Source organism: Falco rusticolus, chromosome 4 (assembly GCF_015220075.1).
Source record: "Falco rusticolus isolate bFalRus1 chromosome 4, bFalRus1.pri, whole genome shotgun sequence".
Taxonomy (NCBI): Eukaryota; Metazoa; Chordata; class Aves; order Falconiformes; family Falconidae; genus Falco; species Falco rusticolus.
In genome coordinates, this window is record NC_051190.1 from 84999850 (window position 1) to 85025431 (window position 25582).

Below are 25582 nucleotides of genomic sequence, written 5' to 3' on the forward strand. Positions count from 1 at the left end.
ACGCTGGTGGGACAGGTCAGCACACTGAGGTGTTCCAGAAACCACCATCTAGTTCTAACTGCTCTCTTAAGAAAACTCGCTGCCTAGTTGCCCGCCAGCTGGAAACAAAAGCAAGCCCCCGACAAGAGCAATTGCAACACAAAGGGAACTTCCTAAGCCAAGAAGAAAACAACCCAAGGCCCAAATGAAGTCAAGTGTGCTGACACTGTACGCAGATCACTGGAACACATCAAAGGAAGATGAAGACTCTTGACTTAACTTACATTTTCATATATTTAGCAGTTATTAAAAGTCTTAAATTACTATTGCAAAAGCAGTTCCATATTAAGTGGTGCTTTATGGTTAAGAGACGCTACGCACTAACTTGTGAGTGGTTTTATTTTGCCTTTCATGAGAAATACAGTAAAAAGGGACATGAATTTTTTTCTGTTGGTAAGACTGTTGGCTTTTAAAAGTGGCTGTGGCCTGCTATATTTCCCTATTGAGCTGCATTTTAAAAATCAGCATTTTCTACCCACATGTCCTGAGGGACAACAGCAGAACTTTCAAGTTATTTCTGGAGGCTGAATTATGCTGCCCGACAGTGTTTGCCTTTGTGAGTACCTGGATCTGCAGGGAGCTCCTTGCTGTTAAAAGGTCAGTGAGCTGCAGTGGGAAAACCAGACCATTTCAGCGACTTATTGATTATTATTATTTTCATCTCAGTGGAAATCATTTGGTACATTGCTGATGTCTGTTCCTCTCTGAGCATCATCTTGCATAGTGCGGTCCCATCCGCTCCCAGTGGTGCTGGATCTGGCCCTGCAGGCACTCGCTCACAGACTACAACCTGCTGCCCAGTTTTTATTTTTGGCTGGCTTTTTGAATTGTTACTGAGCTGCCAATTTACAGATTATGGCTTACAGGATACCTGCTTACCGGAACTACTTTACAATATAACTGATCCCACCAATCTGGAATCAGTACGTTTGTATCGGGAGTTTGTGGTCCTATATCCTCTTCCCTACTCTTCTCATCAAAAACAATACATTCAAAAAGCAATGCTCTTTCAGACTTACATGGCTTAATTTTTAGATGAGTCTCCTTGTTTCTTGCAGTGAGTTGCTACTGAATCCCTCCTAAATTGTTTTAAAAGGGCAAGCATATTAACCTCTATGAAATAATTTTCATGCTACATAATGCTGGTGATACATATTGCTATCTCTTAGTGGCTTGGTTTAGTTAACAGGTTTAAACAAAACATCAATGAACTCCTTTGTGCAATAGTGTCTGAAAGATTCGGCAGGAGAACATTTACTATGTGATTGTCTAGTGTTCGGCTTGCAGACATAACAGATTTAGCAGATCGAAAATTATCTGCGATTTAAGATCTTTTTTGGGGGGTTATGTACATTCCTCCTGGGGCAGTGGGTGGAGAAAAGCAGCACTGCCTGTGCTCACATGTTGCACGCTTGTGAGAGCAGCACAACACATCTGCTCTCAGGAACGCAAGGAGCAACCTGCCACTAACTGGACGTGGGAACTGGATTTTGGTTAGGGTTTTAAATACAAGCTAGTAACAATCAAAGTCAAACATTGCATCCTCCATACTGCTGTGCCTGGTACTCGGCCACAGTGACACGTATGTCCCAAATCTTTGGATTTTGACCCAATATACTGCTTTACCCTAGACTGCAGTGTGGCTGGTAAGTTACTGCACACACACAAGCTGCTAATGCATTTTACACTGTGTTACTTAGAGAAGGGGTCATTTCACATGACCATTCTTCTCCGTCTTGCCTCAATAAATCTGTAAAAACAATGTTCTGAGGATTTGCTGCTTGCTGCTGGACTCCAGATGCAATCCTTAAACTGAAACACATACTGATGTATGCAAAACATGGTGGTGGCAGAAATCTGACTATTTCTTGCTACTTATTATAGACTACCTAACCTCTGCAACTCAGCTGCTTATGCCATCCCTCAAGCAAGTTGTCCATGTTCAGCTAGCTAAAGGCCTTTGCACCAAAATCACCAAACATGCATTTGCCTTCTGATCTGGTGGTTTGATTAAAACAGCCCTGCCAAGCTGCTGCTGGGCTGCATCTAAATCACTGACTAAATTTACATTTTAGGCACTTTACCCCTTCTACATTTGTAAGAAATATTAATGATGGAATAATCTGAAGTTCTGGATCATGGGTCCCTGGTAAAGAGTAGCTGCTTTTGCTGCTGTGATTGATTTATACTATCAGGCTAAAAATCTCAGCCTTCCTCGCCTGCCTGTTCCACACTGATAGGAGAAGACAACGCCGGGTATTTTAAAGAAGCAGTAGGCAGCCCTGTGTTTCAGAAGAGGGAGATGATCTTTTCCATCGCTCCAGATTATTCTCCCTTTCCTCAGTTCACTCTTACTGCCCCTCCTGCATTGCCAGGATCTGTAACCCCAAAGGGACAGGCAGCCAGCCCCAGTGTGGTACAGCAACTGGCAGCCAGTAAAGCACAACAACTGATAAACCCCTTTTCTTTGCCACATCTATATGGGAAAACGGTTTCTGCTCTGAGCCCCTTCAAGAAGGGAAATAAAACTGCTTGGCTAGAGCTACCTGTGTTTCTTGCCCTAGTCAAATTTAATTTAGTATAGTTCTTCCAGTCTGTCTCATGAACGCTCCAATTTGCCACCATTTGCATTTCCTTGACATTTAATTAAAGTCTGTTAAATGTTATTTGACACTTCATTTTTCAGTTATGGCAACATCTTTAACAGTTTTGCTGAAGAAGAAAGGCATTTTGACAACTTGACAGCTGCATAAGGGATCAGCAAAAAAAGATGTCTTGTGTTTGACCATCAGAAAACAGAGTAATGAGCACTTTAGAACCATGTACAGATGATGCTGAGGTGTGTTCCTCCTGTCAGTTTTTAGCAGTAGTGGTCAGTAGGTGATGCATTGTGCCATTCCTTGTGTTAGTTTTCCCCGGAGCGATCCACTCCATACCGCCCTGGGCAGAATCTCCCATCCATCCCCCAGATGCACTGCTCTTCACACCAAGAGGCAGTATGTAGAGCCAAATCGTAAAAATCCGGTGGTTTGGAGTAACCGTTTCAATTCCCGGAGTTCTGGAAAACTATTTAGTAACATTTTTATTTTTTTTTCCTGCTGGTGATCTTGAGCACCACATAGCAGACCAGCAGTACAAGCATCTGATCTCTTAAAAGATCCAAAAATTCTGTTAGAAACATTTATAAAAATACAGAATGTAGAAAGGAATTTGACTGTACAATGTGTACAGCTCACAAGTTCATCCCAGAGTGGCTTCTTACCATGCTACCATTTGAAAACGAAAGGAATGCATCCGTATTTCTTCTGTCCAGCCAGATCCCGCTCCATCCCAACATGCATCCCAGTGCAGGCTATGGGCCTCAGTTATTATGTGGAAATGGGCGAGAAAAGATGCAAACTACCATCAGATAGGCTTCACAGTTTCAGCCTCCCTGCTGAAAAGGAAACGTGTGCTTATTGATGCATTGTGGTTGCCGTTCATTCTGGGCAAGGGTCCATTCTTGCAGCAGCCAGGTAGTTCACCCAGAGTCTGGCTTGCCTCGCTGCAAGAAGAAATTCTCTATGGTCATGCCGAGGCTTCAATGTATTCACTTTTTGGTGCTGCTACCCTTAAGTACTCTGGGTTTTCTGCTGCGGGAACTTTCAAGAGACCATTGGGTTTGGTTTCCTTCGGTAAGAAGTCCTGCTGGTAGTCAGGATTGTCCAGATTTATTTGGTGGTTGCCTGCCTGGATCCAGTAAGGAGAGCTCTCGAAGACCGTCTTGGCCAGTGGAGACTGGTTGGTGTTGAGATACTCCGGGTTGTCCACAGCTGTGCTGTGTGAATTCTGGTAGCTGGAGTCCGTGGGGACCTTTGAGTTTGCTGTGAGAGCGAAGTTGTTGTAGATTGGATTCTGGACTGCCGAGGCAGATGCTTTCTTGGGTGCCAACTGGTTTACGTACTCTAGAATAAAAAGAAAATAAAAATAAGGAATGAAAACAAAGAGATGTAAGTAATGCAGCCACCTGCATCACTTGAGATGTAGTTTCAACCCAGCTGCCACTTGCTCTTCACACAGCATCTCAATGAGCTTCCCAGCGCAGAAGAGAGCTGACGGCAGGGACTGCCATGCTGTGGCACCAAACATGCTGCCCTCCAGCTGACCTTCAGTAATTCAGTTTGTAAAGCAGCAGAAAGATGGCTTGAACCACGAGACAGCAAGATAGCTACTACTGATTTTAGTGATGTGTGGGTGGCTATGTCCCAGATACTGTTCTGAAACTGCAGTCTGGGAGCTTAGCTGCCAGAAAATGTTTCCCTAGAAAAATATTTAGAGAGGAGGAAAATGCTTAGAAAATACAGGACTGGCAGTAACAAGAGACTCCATGTTTCACTTCAGTGCCACTCCTTGCAGGGTCTTTCACCCTTTTTAGCTGTGGTGTATTTTTGGAAAGGTTAGATGGGATTTTTTGAGGGCACAAAGCACCATGACCACATAACCCAGCACCATCTCCCTTGGTGCTTGCTGGCTCGCTCACCAACCGCCTACACTGTACGTCCACGTGAAACTATGAACTGCCTTCTGTGTATCAACATCTGAAAGCAGTGAAACTGCCAGAAAGCTGTTTATATTGCTCAAATGGTTTAAGGGGTGAAACGTGGGTTTTAGAGGATATTCTCCCCAGTAGAAAGCATGCAAACTCCCGGCCAGATGGCACACGTGGCAAACATGAGGAACATGGCCTATGAAGGAACCAAAAAGAGAAACAGCCAGATAAAGTGTAGGGAAAGGATATGTGCACACATTTCCACTCCCATTTACCGAGAAAAAAAGGTAGGAAGCATTTGGATTCACTTCCTTTCTACAGAAAAAGAAGGACAATGATTATATTCACGACCAAATGGCTTGTGAATGACTGCTCGTGTGACGGAGACATGAGAGCCATACTCACCCGGGGCTGGCAGGAAGCTGTCGTCTAGGCTGTCCTCCAGGAAAGCGCCCGTTGGGTCTGAGCTATACCTCTGGACGAAGCTGTCTTCCCTCACAGGGTGCCCCTGCTATGTTGGAAGTAGAGAAAACCAGTATTAGGGGGACTGTTTTGTAGAAGTTGATCCACACAGAAAGAGTTGCTCCTTTTTTAAAGGTCATCCCCACTTACCCCATTCCTGTCAATGCAGGTTGTAGCAGAGTTGTTGCTAGTAGCACTCTGAGAGAGAGAAAGAAAACACAGACATCGTGAGAGGCAGTTCACTCTTAAAACTGCTTGTCATGTTTCCACAGAGGAAAAGTTTCATACCAATGAACTCAAGAGAGGAGTGCGGGATGTTGAAGGGCTGTTGAAGAAGCCCTGGTGTGGCACGAGATACTCATCCGCATCCACTATATCTTCCATGTCCTCCTCCTCCATCAGGGTGCGATAAAATTTGGAGTCCGTAGGGCTGGGCAGGTGCATCCTGTCATCTCCCTGTGGGACAAACGGGCGTGAGGGAGGTCTCGCAGGCTGCCTTTGGGCCCTCACTATCCCCTCCTCTGGGAGACAGAGTGATTTAGCCAGAGGCCCAAGATACAAAATCTTGATCTGTGCGTTTAACCAAATTTACCTAGAGTTTAGGGGAATTTGGGTGTGCAATCTCTGCCCATGCTGCTGTAAAAGAGCTGCATTCTTAAAAGGATCAGACTGTTCTCTCAGGACTGCACTATGGACTGTTACTGGCCTGAGGCTGGGACCAGGACTAAGAAAATAGTGACTGCTCTTGGAATTCTCTTTGTGATTCTAGCTGAAAGAACCTGGCCAGCAAGGATAAACTGGGCCTTAAATTATCCTTATTATATGCTTTCACATGCACTAATCATCATTTTGGGTCTCGTATTAAACGCCCGCCAGACACCTTCCCGCCGTTGGGCTTAGTACCTGTATAACGAGGTAGCGTGGGGGGTCCCGGGCCATTTTGGAGAACTCTGCTATCAGTTCACGAAACTTGGGACGGCTGTCTGCATCAATCATCCAGCCTGGAGGGACAACAGGGAAAGCAATGCACAAATGAAGTTGTCTCGGTGATCAAACACAGAGCTTAAAATAAAATGTAACAGCAAAAAGAGCAGTGCCACGCATGGAACAAAGAAAGGAGGTCCCCGTAAGGGACCATCACAAAGAGTTTGTTCACCAGCCACTGGTGCATTCAAAATACACATCATGGCAGTTTTGGGAAGAGCGAAGGAGGTGATAAACCCCCATGCTGGCAAACCTCCAGGATGCACCTGTCTCCGCTCCTGCTGGCTATCTCTGTATGGGCAGGCAGGTCCCACCTGAGGGATAACAACACACCATGCCTGAGGAGAGCAAACGGGTGGCCAGCCTGGACTGGTCCAAACTGGCCTGCTCTAAAAAAGCTCCTGAAGGAAGGAACACAAGCTAACTTCAGCGGGTGCCTGCAGAGGTGCGGTGATGTGACTGTCTAGTCGACGAGCTGCTTTGTGGAATCCTGGGAAGCCTAAAGCAGCAGCTACCCTCTGTACCAGATGTCTTCTAAAATTCAAAACATCCTTGCTGGGGACATTTTGAAGCATTATATCTAAGCTGTATTTAATTAGTAACCAGACTGTAACAAAAACAAGTCCTACAGCCTAGTGCGGATCAATGCTGGATGAGATCTTGAATATAGATACTGGTGGTTTGTTTTATTGCTTAGGAAACCCACGCTTTCTGTTATCAACTAATGGATGAGCTGATGTAGAGACTCTTGCATTTAAAATTAAAAGTAATAAAGGTCAAGCTTGCTGTGTCTAGAGGAACTCATAAAACCCAGCCTATCCATAGTAATGGAAGCAATAATATGCCATCTGAAATCTGCATTAGACAAAAATCTCATCATTCCCAGTGACTTTTTACCATGCTAGAAACAGGATACCTTGCTAATTCAAGAAGAAATCCTTCTTGCTTTTAGACAGAGTGGAGCATTTTGGAGTTTGCTGCTGTTGCAGAAGTAGCATCTACTATTTCTGAATTTATCTCTGAGTGGGAATCCCAAATTCTTTTAGACAAAACGGTGCAGCTTCAACAAGGTCTGTACCACAGCCTGCAGACATGGGGTGCTCGGAGCAGTGAGTGCAGCTGAGTCCTGCAGCAGAAGGCAGGCTCAAACCCCAGATCCTCACGCTCCTGCATTTAAATTCAGCATAACGGTATGAAAGGGGATAGGGATGCTCTGCTGGCTGTGTTTTACAAGCAGCAGGTACGTGATTAGGTGCCTGGAAAAATGCCTTCTTTCTGCATCTGGGCTGGCCCTAGGGAAAGGCAGGGGGTTGAGGTGTCAGTAGGGTTCAGCATCTCTGAGGTTTAGTTTTTAGGACATTGCTTTTGGGTCTGGGCACCACCCAGGCTCGGTGCACACATCTGGATCTGGTTCCTGCTTGCCCTGCGGAGCACAGGATCAGGCTCAGCCTGTGTGGAGCCTGTCCCAACAAAGCAACATGTGGGTGCTCTGGGATTCCCCACAAGTGCTGCACTCCAGGGTATCCATGATGGCATGGCTCCTGTTTCACCAACAGGTACACGTTCCTCCAGTGACAAGGTCTTAAATGCCACCTAGTGGGCTGCTTATCAGCATCCTCACAGTGGCGAGCAGGGATGTGGCGATTGTGGTCTAGAGATGTGTGGGAAGCCAGGCAATAATCTGACATTTTAGCAGCTGATAGAAAAGGGGCGTGGGTTTCAGAAGCCATTTGACATGCCCTAAAAATGGCTGAAAAGCGCTCCAGAGACCCTCAGCTCTTGTGCGACTTCACTGCAACAGCTGTGTGCCCAAAAGGGGCCATCAAAAATGAGGAAGAAATCGGATGAGGAACTCCGGATCCTCACGTGCATCTGCCGTTATGGTGCTGCCTGTGCTCCTGGCACCCCTTTAGTTAAAGGAGGACACAATCCACATGCATGACTGTAGGGGGAAGCATACTGACATAAGGGGGAGCCTGGAGGAGAAGGCAGTGTTAATTTTATTTTCTAGACATACAAAACCAGAGTATCAAGTAAAGTGGGTGGTGTTATGCTAATTTATACTGCCTAACAATATCAGCTTAAAATAATTGACAATATCAGTCAGTGGTGTCGTCCTGGTTTTGGCTTGACAGGTGTGTGTGGTGAAAAAAACCCATTGGTTGGCTGAATTAGTGACTAATGAAACCATATCCCATGCTTCTAGCTACAGCTCCAGGTGCAGGAACGCACTCTGGTGTCACAACTCCTTCCACATAACCCTGTTGCTGTGCCATCACCAAGGGCACGGCATGTACAAATGTGACACGATGAAGGCAATTCTGCTACTTACTCGACTTCAGGGAGCACCCACAACCCCAAATGTGAACTTACATTTGACCATGATCATGTAGACGTCGATGGTGCAGATTGGGGGCTGGGGCAAACGCTCGCCCTTCTCCAAGACAGAGGAGATCTCGCTGGCAGGGATCCCATCGTACGGCTTGGACCCAAATGTCATCAGCTCCCAAACTGTCACACCTGGAGGGTGGGAGGAGAAGACCATGAGGGACGCTTTACCAGCAGCTGGGTGCTTGCTTTTCCTTAAGGTTTTAGGGCTTGCTTTTATTTAAAAAAGAATAATAATAATAATAAAAATCTCAGCTAGTATCTCAGTGTTGAACATCACACAAACTTCCCAGCCCCACAGAAAGCAAATGCAGGGTACCGTCTCCGTCTCCAAGCAAGTGGTTTGAAAAATGGAAGTTGTCTTTTTTTTGTTTGAAAACAATCTCTTTGGAGACGAGCAAAAGCAGTTTTTGAAAGATGTGTAAACCAGCTGCCTTAGTGTCATTTGCTGACATACCATGCACTCTTGTGATGTAGCTGTTGTGATTGTCTGGTAGCTTAGGATACAAAACAAGATTTTGGATGCCAAGATACATAAACGGATTAAGAGGACCAGAGGCTGTACTTTTTCTAAAAGGACACAGGATCTGACCATCTGCATTAAATATTTTCCAGAAATGTGAGAGCCCATAGAGTGGAAATTTTGGAATCAGTTGCTTTGAAAAGTTTCCTTTCTGCTCCTCTTTTCTTTCAAGCTGATTAATGAACTATACCAAATATAAAATGCATTCTTTAAGGAGGTTATCACTTTGCTCCCCTTTTAGCATTGTCCTCTCAATATCAGGACAGCACAAGCATTTTTGGCCACAGCAGAGTTACACTAATTGACACTGACTGCCAGCGTGGCCAATGGTTTTAAGTCCTCCCTCTAGTTATGTGGCTTTCTTGTCAGCCCAGCTACATTTCACGTGAAGCTGCGGAAGAAAAGCATCAGCAGAAGTTCAGCAAATGGAGCAGAGTCTCCTACCGGCAGCCCCTTTCGGGGGAGGGCTCATCTTCTGAAAGCGTATTCTGCAAAACAACTTGCACCTCACTAACATGCAGTTTAATGGGAATTTTAGTTTGTTGAATAGGTGATTCTGGCTCATTGCTAGTGTTTAATCTCTCAGTCTTCTCATAATAGTAAGAAAAATAGTCACTGCGTAGAGCCACTAGGAAGTCCTGAAATTTTGCAACTCATTTGCAATACTTGGAACTGGTTTTAGACTCACCATAACTCCAGACATCACTCTGATGGGTGTAAATCCGGTGTAAAATTGACTCCAATGCCATCCACTTAATAGGAACCTAGGAAAATTCACAAATAAGCCTTAATAGGCTGATGCAAAATTTATTAGTGGTATTTACCACCAGGTGGTGTATAAACCAATAGTTCGTTGCAGAAGGGGAAAAAAAACCCCACAACCCAACCAACAAGCAACACAACCACCTGAGTGGCAGAGCAGGCAATTTTTGAGTGCCTTATTATTATTTTCATTTATTATGTTGAAGCTGAGAACTTGCAAAATATTAGGCGTAATTGAAATATCTCCTACAAATTAGTTTTACAATATTTTTAACCATCAAATTACTATTTCTTAACCTTCTCCCACAACAGGACACAAATCCAGTCTCAGGCTATATGACAAAGACTGATCTGCACTCATATGGTTCCCATTTATGGTCTCCACAATATTTGCAAGCAGCTTCCCTTTTATTTCTCAGCAGGACACATTCCCTCCATCAGCACGCAGTGCAACACGAAGGCGTGTTGAACCAAGCCTGACAGGTCTTTCTTCTGCTATAAATATACAGCATTCCCTTTCTCTTCATAAGCTGCACAGTATTATTGGTGTTGGCGACACCAATGAATTCAGCCATGATTTTTTTTTTTTTTAAATATGCTTTTTAAATAACGTTGCTTTTTCCCAGACATTCTGGGTGGGAATTTCAAAAGCATTCCCTGCTTTGCTACCTCCGCTCCCGCTGCAGTCCCACTGGTCTGACGCTGCTTTCAGCTGATTTCAGAGGACTTCCACCAGCTTCAAAGGCAGCACGCTGAGATGGCAGCTGAGTGCTTTGAAAAATCCACTCTCTATTTTTTTTTAACCCTGTGCTTAAGGCTCACGCGCAAGCACAGACACTGACAAACACGCGGCAGTTCACTCCCTGATGCGCTTTACCTTGCCTCCCTCAGCGTGATACTCCTTCTCGTCGGCACCCAGCAGCTTTGCCAGCCCAAAGTCCGTGATCTTCACATGCTGAGGAGTCTTAACGAGGACGTTCCTGGCAGCAAGGTCACGGTGTACCAGCCGACGCTCCTCCAAATAGTTCATGCCCTGCAATAACAACAGGCTGCTGGGCTTGGAGGTGCCAGTGAGTTACCAGACTTCAGCTGCTCTGCGGTAACTGTACGCACACCACCATAACCATGGGGTAACCCGTCCCACCTTCAGAAAAAGGTTGGCTCTTTCGATTTATGTGATGCTTATTGCAGGTAGAGCACATGAGCGTGTGCAGTTACACGGAGAAGTAAAAATTACCCTCCAGGAACCTTTCTGTGGGTCCATGTGCTGGTAGGGTGATGAAGATAAAATACAGAAGCAGTTAGATATAGCAGGGGCTGCGGTTCCTTTGGGATTTATTTCAAGAAATACAAAATCAGGATAGGGCTTTCAAATAAGGTGGCAAACTCTCCTTTCAGCTGCACTTTTGGAAGTCCAGTGACTGCAGGAGAGCACAGTACAGAGCTTACCACCTTCCATATGCACGCAGGCCAAGCCTACAGAGCATATTTAGACCTCAATCATTCAAGGTTACCAATACTGCGTCTTAATACAGCCTGCTCTGCCTTCTCCCTGCTAACAATGAGGTAGGCAACCCACTGCAAAGGTGAAGGAAAAGAAAAAAGAAAAAAAATTCATTCCATGGCTGAGCTCAGAGTTGCATCTATTTTCAAGTTCTCTTTGAAAAGGCAAGTTCTTCCAGTTTCACTGCCTCCCATGATGAGATTGGGTTCGCCATAGCATACGTGCTTTTTTTGCTCCAACTGCCTCTCACAGAAGAATACAACTAATTGTGCTGGTTTGACTTCTTAAGCATAAATCTAACAGCTGTGTTTCTGACCACAGAGGTTACTCTCCCCTTTCCCTCAACACCAGTCTCTTGGTGTATGGAATCAAAATGTTCACAATTTCTACGTTTCCTGCAAGATCTTCTCTAAAAAACATAATTATCCCCAGTCCACAGGTTTCAGCTGGTGATAGCTCATGTGCTTGTACTTTTATGAAGACAGAATTAATAAAAAAGTACTTATAACCTACAAAGTTCCCAGCAAAAAGATCATATTGATGTGATGACAGAGCACTAGAGGGAATAATTCCCTTCCAGCCTCCACCCCCTTTAAGACCACTGCTAACCTGGACCACCATCGAATCCTCCACCCAAGTCCCTCAGCAGAACTTCACCCATGTGCTGCTAACACTGCCAAAACAAACCACCCCAACAAACTGGCACGATGCCGCTGTGAGCATGTGTTTAATTACAGAAATAGATCTTTAGCGAGCAGAGCTCTTAAAACAAAACATCTTGAGCTGCCGACAGAAAACAGACTATGTTAAAAAAAACCATAATAATCACATAATCCAGTCCCACTAGGACAAAAGTTTTCCTGCTAAACATGCCTTGCTGCAAAGCCTAAGGCGCAAAGCTGCTGAAAGGCAGAATATCGGTTTCACACTAAGCTGTTTAAAATGCTGATGGCTAAAAGACTTGTGCACGTGCATAATCTCACACCAAAGATACTGAACTGCTCATCTAGAAAGTTCAGCAGATCTTTAATTGTGTGCAGACCTGGGGTTTAAGCCATTTGTCATCATTAAGCATGAGACCAATGTGTTCAAAGGGTTACTTCACAGTGTTTCTGCACATGGAGTGTGTATGCTCTGTCATAACATCTTGTCCGAAAGACAGGACTCCATACCCCAGTGAAAGATAATGTTTGTAAAAGATGCAAAGAAAACTTATTTCAAAGCTGTGAAAACAGAAACAAAAATAAGCTTCCCAGGGAACTTGCCTCCTGCTGGTTAGTTACCAGACATCAATATATTTGTTTCATTTGTTTTCCCCCTCTCCAAAAGTAAATTTTTGAAGAGTCAGAGAATGTCCAAAAATCTGGCATGACTTTATCAGAGTAGTAACACCCGACACATTGGTGGGAAAAAGCCGTACACATGATTTACGAGCGCTCTGAGAAGAACTTCAGTGTGGAGCAGCACAAAGGAGTGTGTTGAAGGTCAGACATCAGTGGAGAGAGTAGAGGTTGCTATGGGCGTATGTGGAACCGACATGGAAAAAAATCAAACAGTAGCTAACAATTGTGAATGGCAACCTCTGGGGCAAGTGATGCCCCAAGGATCAATTTGGGGACTCATTTTGCCACCTTAAAAATTAACGAGGAGGAGGAGGAGGAGGGAAATGTGGCCTCCAGCTCATCCTCCGAAGGGACTGAAACCAGGACAGAGCAGTAATTGATTTTAAACAAGATAGCAAAAGAGAAAAAAGCCGTTCACGTCCCAGGTGGACACATAAATTAAAATTCACTTGCTGTGGAGCGCACTGCAAAAAAGTACACACACCGAGATGAAAAATGTGCTCTGTATATTTTTGGTGGATACATTTCTGAGGTCTTCAGTATGTTTCCTGAAAGCAAGCCACGGCTGGGCGAGCCTGGGATGTATACAAGGTCTCGAGGGACCGATAAGGCTGTAAGTGTGTGGTTAGCCTGGGATCAGCATGCCCGAAATAAGCATCATTAAAGCAGCTGGGCTCTGCGGATACTGCCATCCCATACGACAAATCTCCAACAAACTGCAGCTATATTTTTGCTGATTTTGCTTCATTTTTCCATGCTTGCACATGGCTAACCACCTTCCAAACACAGCATATTGCTGCTAAGGGCTAGAAGGCTGTACTTCAGTCTCCTTTGCTGCTCTGCTCTTTGGCAAACAGTGCCAGGTGTGATAATGAGCCTTCTCCTTGGCACTACGGCCATTGCAATTAGATCACAGGCACCAACTCAGTGCATATAAGTTACAAAACAGCCCTGGGGTGCCTGAAAGTCTTTTGGTCGCAGCCAGCTTGTGCTAGAACAAAGTTGGTATGTATTCATCAGCAGTTTCAACCCCCAGTCCTCCAAGATTTCAGCCTGAAATTCTCCGAGGCACCCAAGGAGGTGTATTCAACAACATCACTGCCCCATGGCACAGGCCAAAGGAACTGATGGAAGCAGAATTTTGGTATGGGAATCACCAAATTCTTCTCCCTTCCCTGCCACAGCTTCATTGCATCACATTATTATTTCATTACCAGGTGTTTGGTTTGGACATAAATGCCTTGGTGATAATATTACGCTGTCTAGGAGCATTCTGAAGAATAGCTAAGGTTTGCTCAGCAGCTTGAAAACAGTAAATTGTTTAAGACAAAGTAACCATTTCCTGTCACGTATAAGGTATCTAGGAACAACATGGTGAAACAGAAAGATTTACAGAGACAGGTAAATAAATAAATATATCCCATGCTGTCACATCTCCACGGTAAGAGTTTCAGCTGATCTGGAGGCACATCAGTCCACTTACCTTTGCAATCTGCACACACCAGTTGAGAAGGTACTGGGAGCCGATGTTGTCCTTGTGCTCTCGGATGTAATCGAGGAGGCAGCCGTACGGCATCAGCTGTGTGATGAGCTGAACAGTGGAAGTGAGGCAGATTCCCAACAAGCGGCACACATGAGGATTGTCAACGCTAGCCATCACGTAAGCTTCCTAAGAACAGAAAAAACTCAGCGTGAAACAGCATGACACAAATATTTGGAGGCTGTTGAAAATCAGTTGGTCATTCAAGAGGTTGCTAAAATACTATATGCAAATTCTGTGCCACATATCACACACAATGTACTTGTATTTCCCACTCTGTGGTCCAAGTTTTTCCACTCAGTGGAAGGTCCAGATTTTGAACGCTGAAGCATCACCAAGATGCCGCAGCAGAGCCAGTGTCCCACTGGTGCTACACCAAGCAAATGTGGGACATAAAATCCTGGGGACAGACCTAGGAGGAATTAATAAATTGAACGTCAGCTGGAAGCTGATGGGATTTGATCATTTTGAGCACTTAATTGCAAGGGCAACACATCTTGTGAATATGTCATACGGCTTTTATTCCTCCACAGACCTTTTCACAAATCTGACTGGAAATCAGTACTTTTGAGACTTCTGCCCCTCTGTCAAGGTTCGTACTAACCAAGAAAGAAAAAAGTAATGTAGGATGCGACTGACAGTTCAATTTTTTAAAGAGACCGTGTTCTTCTTGACCATGTTGTTCTTCAGTCCATGTCAAACAACAGGCTAATAATCAGTTCACCTTTAGAAGCTTAAATACATGTTTTATTTGAAGCAACACTGGTGAAAATAACATCCCCAATTGGAAAAGCTGTTTTAGACCCATATAGTGATGTAAATGATACCAGGAAGGTACTTACAATGTGGGAGCCCAAGCAAAAGAAAACCTTTGGTCAACTGGAATTTTGGGTTTGAGTTTCATAAGTAAGTGAAAAAATCTTCTTTCAAGCCTGGGGTCACCCCATGTAGCTTTAGGTACCGAGCTAAGGTACCCAAGGTACCTGCTCTTCCCTTGCTCTTCTGTAGGAAGGGGAAGACGCCTTCAGAGGCTGGTACTGTATGCTCCAGACACACTGAATACATCCTTTGATATGGCCATGGGGTAAAACCCCCCAGTTTCATGGGGTTTTTTGGTGCAACAGCTACTTATGGATTGAAATTTGAGATCTATATATAATCATACATAATATATATTATGTCAAGTGCCACCTCAAAGACTGAATCCAAATTCAGGAAAAAATAAAGAGCTGAAGTTGTTTGCTTTTTTAAACTAACTTTGTGTCTGATATACAGTATGACACATTTAGATATTTTTAAAGCCATCTGATTGGAAACCAGCACAATGGGAAATAAATGGGAATTTTTCCATGCAGTGAGCTTTTAGGTCAGCACCTTAACTCAACAGCTGGAGTGATGCCAACTAATCATCCCTCAGCAATTCAGCGTTAGGCTAGCAGCCCCCCAAAGCCTGAAATCACAGTGAGGGCGCTTTTGTGGCAAGGAAAGGGGCAAATCTGCGCTTTCTAAGAGCTTAAGAAAAGAAATACCATAGCACTTTACTCATCATCTAACAAGCTTTCCACAGATGTGACATAGCTGCGTAGCTGGTAATAACTATTATTAAACAAAGTTACTAAAGCAATGACGTTCATGAAATAAGCAACCCCAATTCTTAAGCAACACTTTCTGGCCTTGGTATTGTTGCTTGACGTGCCAGCCTAAGCAAAACACGATGTAATGCAGCTTCTTCTGAGGTGCTAATCCTGTGTTTGGTGTCCTTGTTTTGGAGCCCCTGGGATGAAAGTGGCCGCTGGGCAGCTGGTTTAAAGAAGATCTCCAGCAGAGTGCTCCTCAAGCTACGGCAGGGTGGGAGCAGGTCATCAAGATCTATTGGACAGCACCGATTCTGTGGGCTAGCTCAAGGAAAGACAGAGCAAGAAAACAATCTGCTGCTCAATTATGTAAGCATTTGTGGCAGCATTTTGTAAAGAATCTTGCAGCTCTGTCATGCGATGCTCAAATGTAAGCAGAGACCAAAACATGCTCATCTCCCTGGGCTTCCAAACCCAGCTGTCGCAACAATGAAGGGCGCTTGTTCCTTGCCTTGCTTCTGGTTGGGATTCAGATCCACGTTGTGTTCCCTCCAGCCATTGGGGTGGGGTATATCTGCGAAGACGGTGCTGTTCTGGCTGCCCACCTGCCAGGCAGCCCTCATGGGGCTGAGGGGGGCTCACAGCTGGGATGCTGAGGGATCGGGGCAGGCATATGGGCCTCACAGCCTTCGGAGCATGTCCAAGCCTTGACGCCACCTATTACATTTGAGACTTGGAAAGCAAAATGGGCCACTGCCTCCTTGCAGGGGGCAGAAGGGAGCTATTGTGCGGTCGTGGGTCCCTCTAAGTAGCCCAAGACATTAAAGTGGGCCTTTGTTTCAACTGTTTATCTTGGAAATCTCTGCGGTACACTCTGACCTGCTCCAAGTATGCTTGGTATTCAACAACAATCTTCTGAATTAGCCCTACCCTAATAAAGCCAGCGAGAGCACGCCTGGATTGTATGAGCTAAAGCTGCTGCGCTTGTTCTATACCTGGCATGTTTCTGTAAGACAAATCATCTTTAATTGGACATTATTATCTCTGAGGTTTCAGGGACCTTGAAAAGTTGGTTTTGTAGCAAAAATCTGTTTTGAGAGGAGCTTTTGGAGTTTTCCTTCTGACTTCTTTCACTGGTTTTGTATTTTTTAACTTTTTTCTGACATATAGAATAAATTCCACCAACCAAATAATCTTAAAAAGGTGCAGGACTGAAAAAAGCAAAAGCTTTTTATTAAGCATCCTAATTCAAAGAAAAGATAACACAGAGATGTGCGACAGAAACTTCTTTGAAAAGAAAGGACTTTGATATCATCAGTGTGCAGCTCCTGCATCTACTGCCCCATTGTACGACTATCTTGATTTGCTGAAGGCAAGATGCAGTACTGCAGGCTTATTCATTGCTTTCCTTCAGTATACAGGAATTTAATGCAGTTAAGCCCACAGCATGCTTTGTGTTAGGTTCCTTCTCACCGTGACAGGGGAACGAGGGGCAGAGCTCTGGGCAGGCAGCCGAGCAGCATCTTTGCCAGCTCCTCACTACAGGAATGCTGGCGAAGCAGGGTACCGCAGCCTGCCCGCTGGCAGGGCAGGGGCACGGACCAGGGCCACACGGGCCTGTGTGGCCACAAGGGACCTGGGAAAGGGCTGACACTGGTCTAGAGTCTAACTAAACTAAAATGAAGATGGATATTGCTTCACTTATGGATTCTGAGATGGATCACCTATTTGTTCGCATTGCTGTCACGCACATACCAAATCATGTGGTACATAACACATAATCTGTTGGAGTAATGTATTGGAATAACACTGCTTATTCCAGCTGATCAGAAAAATCCAGTGTGCTTCCTTCAGTAGCACAGGTGGTGTTTTGTTCACCGCCATCCATCTCCAGACACTTCTATGAGATTTGTTAAGACCTTCACCAGCTTGAACCATACGGGGTGAGCCTTGCTGCCTGAAGTGTCATTTGCTGGCCAACGCTGGATTTATTATTTTTTTTTATACAAATTTCCCGTTAAAGTGGCTCGGTTCACACGCACACACGTTTCTTGTTGCTGAGGACTGAACCAGAGCACAGGAAAGCTGAACTGAAGTTACACTGAACACCTCAGTGCTCCTCTCTGCACTCAGCATTTTCCTTTCCTTGTATATAAATATATATGTATATCCTTGGTGCTGTATGTTCTGTGGCTTCAGATCTAGTTCAGATTTTTATCTATTCCAAGTTCAGGGAACTTTGCATTTAGGATGCTGGCTTACCCGTTGTAAACTCACACATTTATAAACTCCTGGATCAGCATCCCATAGCCTTTTCCTCTGTTTTCTGAAGTGATGAGCTACACCCAAGCAAGAAAATAGAATTCCCAGGCTCCTTTTGGGAAGCGAGATAATTTCTTGCTGTTCATGGCAGAGAAATCAGACAGCTGAGATTTTTTTTTGTTTCTTTTGGTTTTAGTTAATTTAATCCTATGTAACCAAGCAACTAGCTTATGACAATCTTCAGTGTCAGAATTCAAAAATCATTAGATCTGTTGTTATTTGCTTTAGCTGTACCACCGTAATGGCAATGGATGCCACAGTTTAAGGCCTAAAATGTCAGAGTAAAGACAGCAGAATTAGCTGTAAAAGTATGGTCCTGACCTCTCCTTAGGTCCCACCCCACGAGCTTAACATTAGTATTTGGACTGTGAGCACAGGGCTCGTAGGAGACACAAAAGCGCTTCACAGCCTGGGCTGCAAAGCCCAGCACTTGTAGAGGGACAGTTCAGGTTGGCGCGCAAAATATTTCTTCCCAGCCAAAACCCTGAAATCCCTTTAGTTGTTACAGAGGGAAATCCACAGACCACTGAGAACTTGACAAAACAAATATGAAAACTTACATCAAGTATTTCCTTGTTGGCTTTTGGTGATGTAGCCTCTCTCAATTCTTTAATAGCGACAGGAATTTTAACCTTCTCCCCTTCTGGGATCCAAAGTCCCTAGCAAAAAGAAGTATAAAGAGTTACTCAGTCTCATATCTAACTGGTTAATTCTCACAATTACACATATGTTTGTCTTCTGAGTAGACTTAAATATTCTGAACAATGGGAAGACAACAAAAATATGCAAAAAATGTGTCTTGTGGGCATTAACAAAATCCTGTTAATGGAGTGGTATTTCTCTTTCAGTCACCTCTACCCTATTTTTTTGAAAAAACATGTTCATGACCATGTCTGTATAAACAGCCCAAGAGATGCATAAAGAGCAACTTTTGCAGATGTGAATCTAATTAATCAGTGCATCACAGCAACTGCACATGCAAAACCTTGCCACTTCCAATTTAAAAATCATGGGATGAAAAAAAATTGGCATTTTCTCATGAAAACAAGATGGCATCTATACTGTACCAATAATCCCATCCTAAATGTACATCGTGGCCTGTTGGTTTATGTCCGACTGGTTCAGTGCTCTATATCTATAGCGTCAGGAGGCATTTGGGTGGCAGGTAAACAGTGTGACACTGTGAGGACACTCTGCTGATGTACCCAGCATTATAGGTGCACATTCTCAGAGATCAATGGGATTTGTTGCCCTGAAGTTCCTAGCCACAGCTGGAATCCTGCTTCAGAATATAAAGCTTTATAAAGAGATCTATGAATCTACAGTTTATATTTCAGTACCACTGGCAAAACCAGAAATACATATCTTGAATAAAAGTAGGAGCACAGAAAAGTGGAACTCGGTGAAGAGGAAACGCAGAGGATCAACAAACGTCAAGAGAAAAAATACCTTGTGGACCTATACATTTGAAGGTGTGTAGGCACTTCCACACATCTGAGTCAGTTCTAATGAAAGAGTGATTGACAATTATAAATACGAGAGCCCAGACCACATGGAAAAATAGTTTAGCACTGAGCTGACCAAAGCACATTTCAGTTTTTGCTAATATTCACAACAGGGTGCATTTGGCTGTAGTAGTTTTAAAATTGAAATCTTTGTCCTCCAGGTTCAGCAGTATGGCTTTGGCAACATCTTACGTAGAACCTGCCACGTTACCCGATTTGTAACTCAACTAATGATGATCGAGTCATCTCTCTGCCATCCAATACATACATACTATAAACTCTAGTCTAAAAGAATATCTACATGATGATGGCAGCTCCCAGTCCATGCTTTGTTTGTGTGGCTTCTGCATGAGGGAGCAAGATGAAAAGGAGAAGAGAAACATGATGATCTTACCTTATAAACAGTGCCAAAAGCTCCAGAGCCTAGAACTTTGACCTTTTTAAATTCTGTTTCCTTCAAAATTCTCAGATGAGCCTGGTTGGGTGCTTCCCCACTGGGTGTCAGTGGTTCAACCAGCTGGTGCAGAGAGAAAAAGACATTAGAAGCATGTCACAGTCTAGGAGGACAGCAAGCAGCATGCTTTGGGGAAGCAAAAAAATCCTTCCTTTAAAGTAATGAACATTTTATTCCACTAGAAGTTTACAGGAGGACAGCTCCACTCTTGACTTGCAGCAATAAGTATCCGAAGTTGCTCCAAATTTTGCAGGAAAAATCAGTCACAGAGTGACAACCGCCATTCTGAAGGCAAATGAAGGTACATACACTGCTGTTCAAAGGCGGACTTTGACTTCAAAGCCTTAAAACATGGCATGGAGAACAACGTAATTACCATAGATCCTAAATTAGATTTTATATATATATATTGAACTTGCAAATAAATTATAAAAATGTTTTAAATACTGGGCAAAAATCACCTGCAACCTTTCAGGTCTGCTTTTGTTTAACTGGATGAAATTCCTGTGGTACCAGTGGCTCCCCCCGACCACAGGGTTTCCAAGCAGCAGTTGAAACTCTGAGTGATTCTCTTCCCAGTAAAGAAGGAGATGGTGAAGCGGTTATTGATGTTTTCAAAATCTGATCTAAGACTTACTGCAGACAGCAGGGATGCCCTCCAAACAAGAGATATTTAACACTTTTTTGGTGCTTTTTCTTTTTCCTTTCCCTTGAATAAAACTGTTTAGCTAGATATAGTCTTATTTTAGCAGGTCAACAACCTTTCTGTGGTGATGAGATATCCTCATTTTGATGACTCCAGAGGGTTCAATACAAGCAGAGCACAAATTGAACTCTGCTGTCACAACTGTAGAATACAGTGGTATATAAAATATCATTAGGTGGTGCATTAAAAAGCAAGACAATTTTTTGTGTAGCTGACTCTGCAAAACCAGCGAGCACAGAAGGAATCTGCAACTGGGCTTTTAGCAGAATGCTAAATACAATTTGCTAATTATTTACTAGGATTGGACTAGAAAAAGAAGGAGGCTAATCATAAAAGAGTGGCTTTAATCCAAGATAATGAATTTTGCTATTTGGTATGTGAGGTACCCAGAGGGTGATGCTGTAACACACATGAACCATTCACTTTAATGGCTTTGTGGGGGTTTTGTGCTGAAAAGAAACCAAAGACAAGACACAAACACTTCCTCAATTCCTTTCTCTCTCTTTTTCCGCCCCACAAGATCAGACATACACCTGATAAGGCAGTAAAGTTTTCCAGAGCGCCCAAGTTGCCGCAGCAGCCCCAAGGCTTGCCTGGAGGGAGGAACGATTTGTGGCTGAGGGTCTACACAGCAAGGTGGTATGGATCAGAAAACACAAGGCACCTCACCCTGAAGGCGTGGTTTTTTCCAAGTAGACAATCTCAGTGCTTTTCATTGGGATTTAGACATCTAAATCCCCTAAAGCTTTTGGAAATTACATCCAGAGGCATCAGACTTGAGATGAAGCGAGCAAGCGTTAGGTGCACACTGCCTCTTTTCCGACTAGCACAGCAGGCACCGTGTTTGCCAACACGAGGGCTTGTTGAGTTACAAGGCAGATATGCAGTACTTTAATTCCCTGGTATGAGGCGGCCAGCACCGAGTGCCCCAAATAAAGCAGCCGCTGTTGCAGCCGTGCCAGCAGCACTCACCTCCCTCTCCTGCAGCAGCCGGCGCAGGGTCCGCTTTCTGACGATGTGACGTCTCCGCAAGTAAAGGCCGATGCCCAAGCCGACCACCACCAGGCACAGGAGACCTCCGACAACGCCAGCTGCAATAGATGGGATTTTGGAGCTGCAAGACAGGAGGGGATGCAGAAAGAGAAAAAAAAATGCTTAGGTGTAAGATTTAAAAAAAACACTAAATACCCTACAGAGGCTGCGTGAAACCTTCGGTTTTGATCAGGTGCACACTCTGGACATCCACTTAAGCCTATGTGACACTCTGGGTATCTTGGGCATCTGTATTTTTAAGTTCCTCATCCAGTAACCTGCTAAAAGTCTTCACTCTTAAACTCACAACCGGAGCTGAACATCATAGCTTAAGCAAGGACAATTTCTCCTCCCTCTGATAAACCCACCAAGCATGTGAGCATTTGATCTGTGAAGCTGATGTATGTCAGCCATGGGCAGCCCACACGTGGTCAGATACACAAAGCACCTGGAGAGAAGGTGATACCGAGATGGCACACGCAGCTGCAGTACCAGCGATGAAGGTGACATCTCCCCATTGCTTGGGCAGCCCATGCTGTAAGGGTCACAGTGGACTCCAAAGCATCAGCCCAACTACCCATGTACAAATGTCTGAGGCCAGGTAATGTTGAACCATCCACATTGTACATGCAGGTCGCTGCCTTTTTATTAGAGCCTCGGTCATTTCAAACTTCAGTTGAAAAGAAAAAACCCGTTTTCCTGTTGGTTTTTGATCTGTACTCAGAGATCCATCACAGCTCTTTCTAAGTTGCTCCAGGGATTACTATTATAGTCACTTTTTAACAATATTTCTAGGCTGAATTTGTCTTCCCATAGTACGTCTTTGCAGCCAGAAACTAAATCCCCCTCTCCCTTAGTCAGAGAAGCCTGTTTGCTTGTTGCCTGACCTTGAGCAAGACACGAAGCCAAACAGTGCAACATAAGATCTAGTGTGAAGAACAAATGTCCACCTATGCATGAAGTGGCTAGAGATATACAGATCACAGGGCTGGAAAAGACCCCATGGGTCTCTGACATGAACCCCCTGTAATGCAGGTAACCATATCAATCTCCTGTCTTTGCCACTAGTTTTTACTCCTTTCTTTTTTCAGCCTCTCCTTTAGTTCTTCAGTGACAGATCCTAGGTCTCACCTTGACTAACAACCTAAGCAGAACAAGATTTTGGAGCCTTGTGCCAGGAATATTGCTTGGTTTTTGAAATAATTTTTATATTGTTGGAGCCTGCTCTAATCTGTCACTTCCCTGTATGGAGCTTAAGACTTAACTTCAGCCCCAGCCTTGTGGTGTCCAGCGTGGCAATGTAAACACACATGCATTCTTTCCAGCTCGGTCGCTAATTGTAGCAGATGAAATACTCACCCATTTGGACAGCCTTCAAGACCTGGCCCTTTGCACCTGTAAAAACAAATGAACATTACAAACATATTAGCTCTGGCATACATACTTCTGTAATTCCAACTAAGAAGAGTGCTACTGATTGAAGTCTGTGTTGCAGAGCAGTCCAAGTATCAACATAGGAATTTATAATAGTCACACACTCTATTGAATATCAGTCAATAGCCTTGCTCCAAAATGTTTTATCTAGATGCATTATTTATGCTGCATACTTAGCTTAACGAATACTTTAAAACCACTTTCTGTCAGGCAGTAGAATCAGGGGAGGACACAGATACACAGAATTCAAATGGACCTGTGCTCCCTGGCTCCGTGTGGACATCTGCCTTAGTGCAAGAAGCTCAGGGCTGACTGTGGAGAACAACAAAAGCAGCCTCTCCCCTGCACAAGGGCAGAAAGCTACATGGAAATAGGGCACTGCAGACCCTCCTGCATAATCCTGTTTCCTGATAAGTAAAAGACTCCAGTTTCCAGACTTACTATTGCAATGGAAACATGGGCAGCTGATACACACTCCCAATCACAAAAGAGGATCTGACAGCACTCCCTTCAGCTATAGTCTGTTGCGTATGTGTCTGTGATATTTTTCTTTCAGAATCTAAGATATTATGTTACTGGTAATGTAAACAGGTATGACAGTTACCCAGAGAGCCAGAAACTCTACTAGCAAGTCATTCACCCTCCATTTGAGTTTAAAATACCTGAAATTAACTTTCGCAGCCCAATGCAAAAAACACCACAGATGAAACCACAGTGACTGTATTCATTTGGTGGTCTAATGGGTGTGAGAGGCACCGTGCATTCCCGAAGTGCTGCTGGGCTACAAGATGTATGCTTTTCATGGGATCTGTGGTCTTTGTGGCGTCTACCAAGGAAGGAGAGCATCACAGAGAGGGTTACATCACCTCTGAAGAACAGAGCACAGCAAGGAGAAAAGTCCAGTTTGTGGTATCCGCTCCCTGCGCTGACTTACAGAAAATGGATCATCCCAAAACAACTCTGGAGGAGGTCAAGTAGGGGGTAACGAGTGAGCCTGTGCCAGTAAAACTGCTCTGAATTCCCTCTCACTGAGAGGTGGGCCCAGAAAAAATTTAAAATGACAGGTGGAGTTGCAGATCTTATCTCATAACTTGATCTAGGTCTGGAGGAGGAAGAGGTGAAGCAACCGCTCATTTTATTGGATTTTTGTTTGTTTGCTTGTTTTTGTTACTCTGATCTTCCCTCGTGTATTTGTGTTGTTTCTGGGCCAATGCAGCGCTCCAAGAGCCAGCATCTGGAAGGTCTTGAGAGTTCACTGGGCTCCCATGCAGGAATGTGCATCCTGGTGTCCTGGACACACTGGAAGTGCAGCGCATACCGGTTCCCGGATCCCGGGCGCCCAGCTTTGTTAGCATTCCCTGTCTGCCTATGGCTTGGTTTATTTGCTCAGTTGTGTAACTATGTGCAGAGAGGCTGCACGTGCAGAGCAGAACCACCAGCTCACTTACGGTCGCAGGAAATGTATCTCACTTTGCACACGGTTTCTCTCTTTGGGTGCCCAACAGATAACTGATCTAGGACCCAAGACCTCATCCCAACATCCTCTACCACGTGGATACAAATTTCTATATGCTAATGCAACAAAGCACATGCAGCTTCTCCTGATAAGGATGTAAAATTAAACGACTGCACTTTACTTCAGAATGTGACTTTGGTTCTTCAAAGTATCTCTTCCTAAAAATTCTGGTTTGCCATACTACTTTATGATGGCAAATCCTCCATGCACTTCCTAACAGCAAAAAAAAAAAATAATATATATATATAATTACCTGAGGGCATAGTATCTAGTCTGAGGAACAACTGAGCAGTTATTTTCCTACACCAGAAAGTAGAAGTGTAGATTTTAATCTGTCTCCTTCTTTTTTAAAAAATTATTTCCCACATAAATGTATCAATATCGAGTCTGGTGGGATAAAGTATAAAGGTGTTTTGGAATAAAGTAAGAAGGCGTTTGGAAAGAAAAAGCCTGCACTTTTCAGATCCCATGTGATTTTCTGATTCATTTCACTAGTCAAAGAAGAAACGAAGTCTATGAAAAACATCCATCCAGGACTAAATATAACCATCTTTCTTAATGTGGAATTTTATGATGACACCCAACATAAGTAACCCAGGTTTTATGGAATCTAAACAATCACTTTTTCCATTCCGAAATAACTTTTCTTCTGCTTACAGAAACCAAAAAGAGAAATGTGACCCTGTGTTATGAACTGCCTCAAGATCTTGTAGATATATCAGGAATCTAGCAGTGGTTGCAGTCTCTGAAATATTTCTCTACTCTTTTGAAAATTAGATCTGTGCACAGCCCCCGAAAACTATTGCATCCTGAACTCAGCATTTCACCTGTCTGCGTAAATATTACTCATCCCAGTGCAGACTTTTTTATTTCCCAAATCCATCAAGATTTTAACAACTTTCTCCTCGACCTGTAGTTCCTAATTTGATGTAATACAGCCAGGTGGCTATGATTTATGGCCTTTCA

The 25582-nt window shown here is 44.0% G+C and overlaps 1 protein-coding gene across 4 annotated transcripts in view; it reads right to left on the bottom strand.

Moving 5' to 3' along the window:
- Window positions 1–317: 317 nt before the first annotated feature.
- The window catches only part of EGFR (epidermal growth factor receptor), a 158030-nt gene continuing 132765 nt past the window's right edge, over window positions 318–25582 (bottom strand). For 3 of the 4 annotated variants that reach the window (XM_037385221.1, XM_037385223.1, XM_037385219.1), the window contains exons 16-28: window positions 23026–23061; window positions 21607–21748; window positions 19869–19991; window positions 18530–18628; window positions 14017–14202; window positions 10564–10719; window positions 9613–9688; window positions 8387–8533; window positions 5933–6030; window positions 5318–5485; window positions 5180–5227; window positions 4973–5078; window positions 318–3983 (exon numbers count right to left, since the gene is read on the bottom strand). In XM_037385221.1, coding sequence (XP_037241118.1) covers window positions 3607–3983; window positions 4973–5078; window positions 5180–5227; window positions 5318–5485; window positions 5933–6030; window positions 8387–8533; window positions 9613–9688; window positions 10564–10719; window positions 14017–14202; window positions 18530–18628; window positions 19869–19991; window positions 21607–21748; window positions 23026–23061 — 1762 coding nt within the window. In that variant the 3' untranslated portion in view covers window positions 318–3606. The remainder of the gene's footprint in view (window positions 3984–4972; window positions 5079–5179; window positions 5228–5317; window positions 5486–5932; window positions 6031–8386; window positions 8534–9612; window positions 9689–10563; window positions 10720–14016; window positions 14203–18529; window positions 18629–19868; window positions 19992–21606; window positions 21749–23025; window positions 23062–25582) is intronic. The other variant, XM_037385220.1, reaches the window with a different exon arrangement.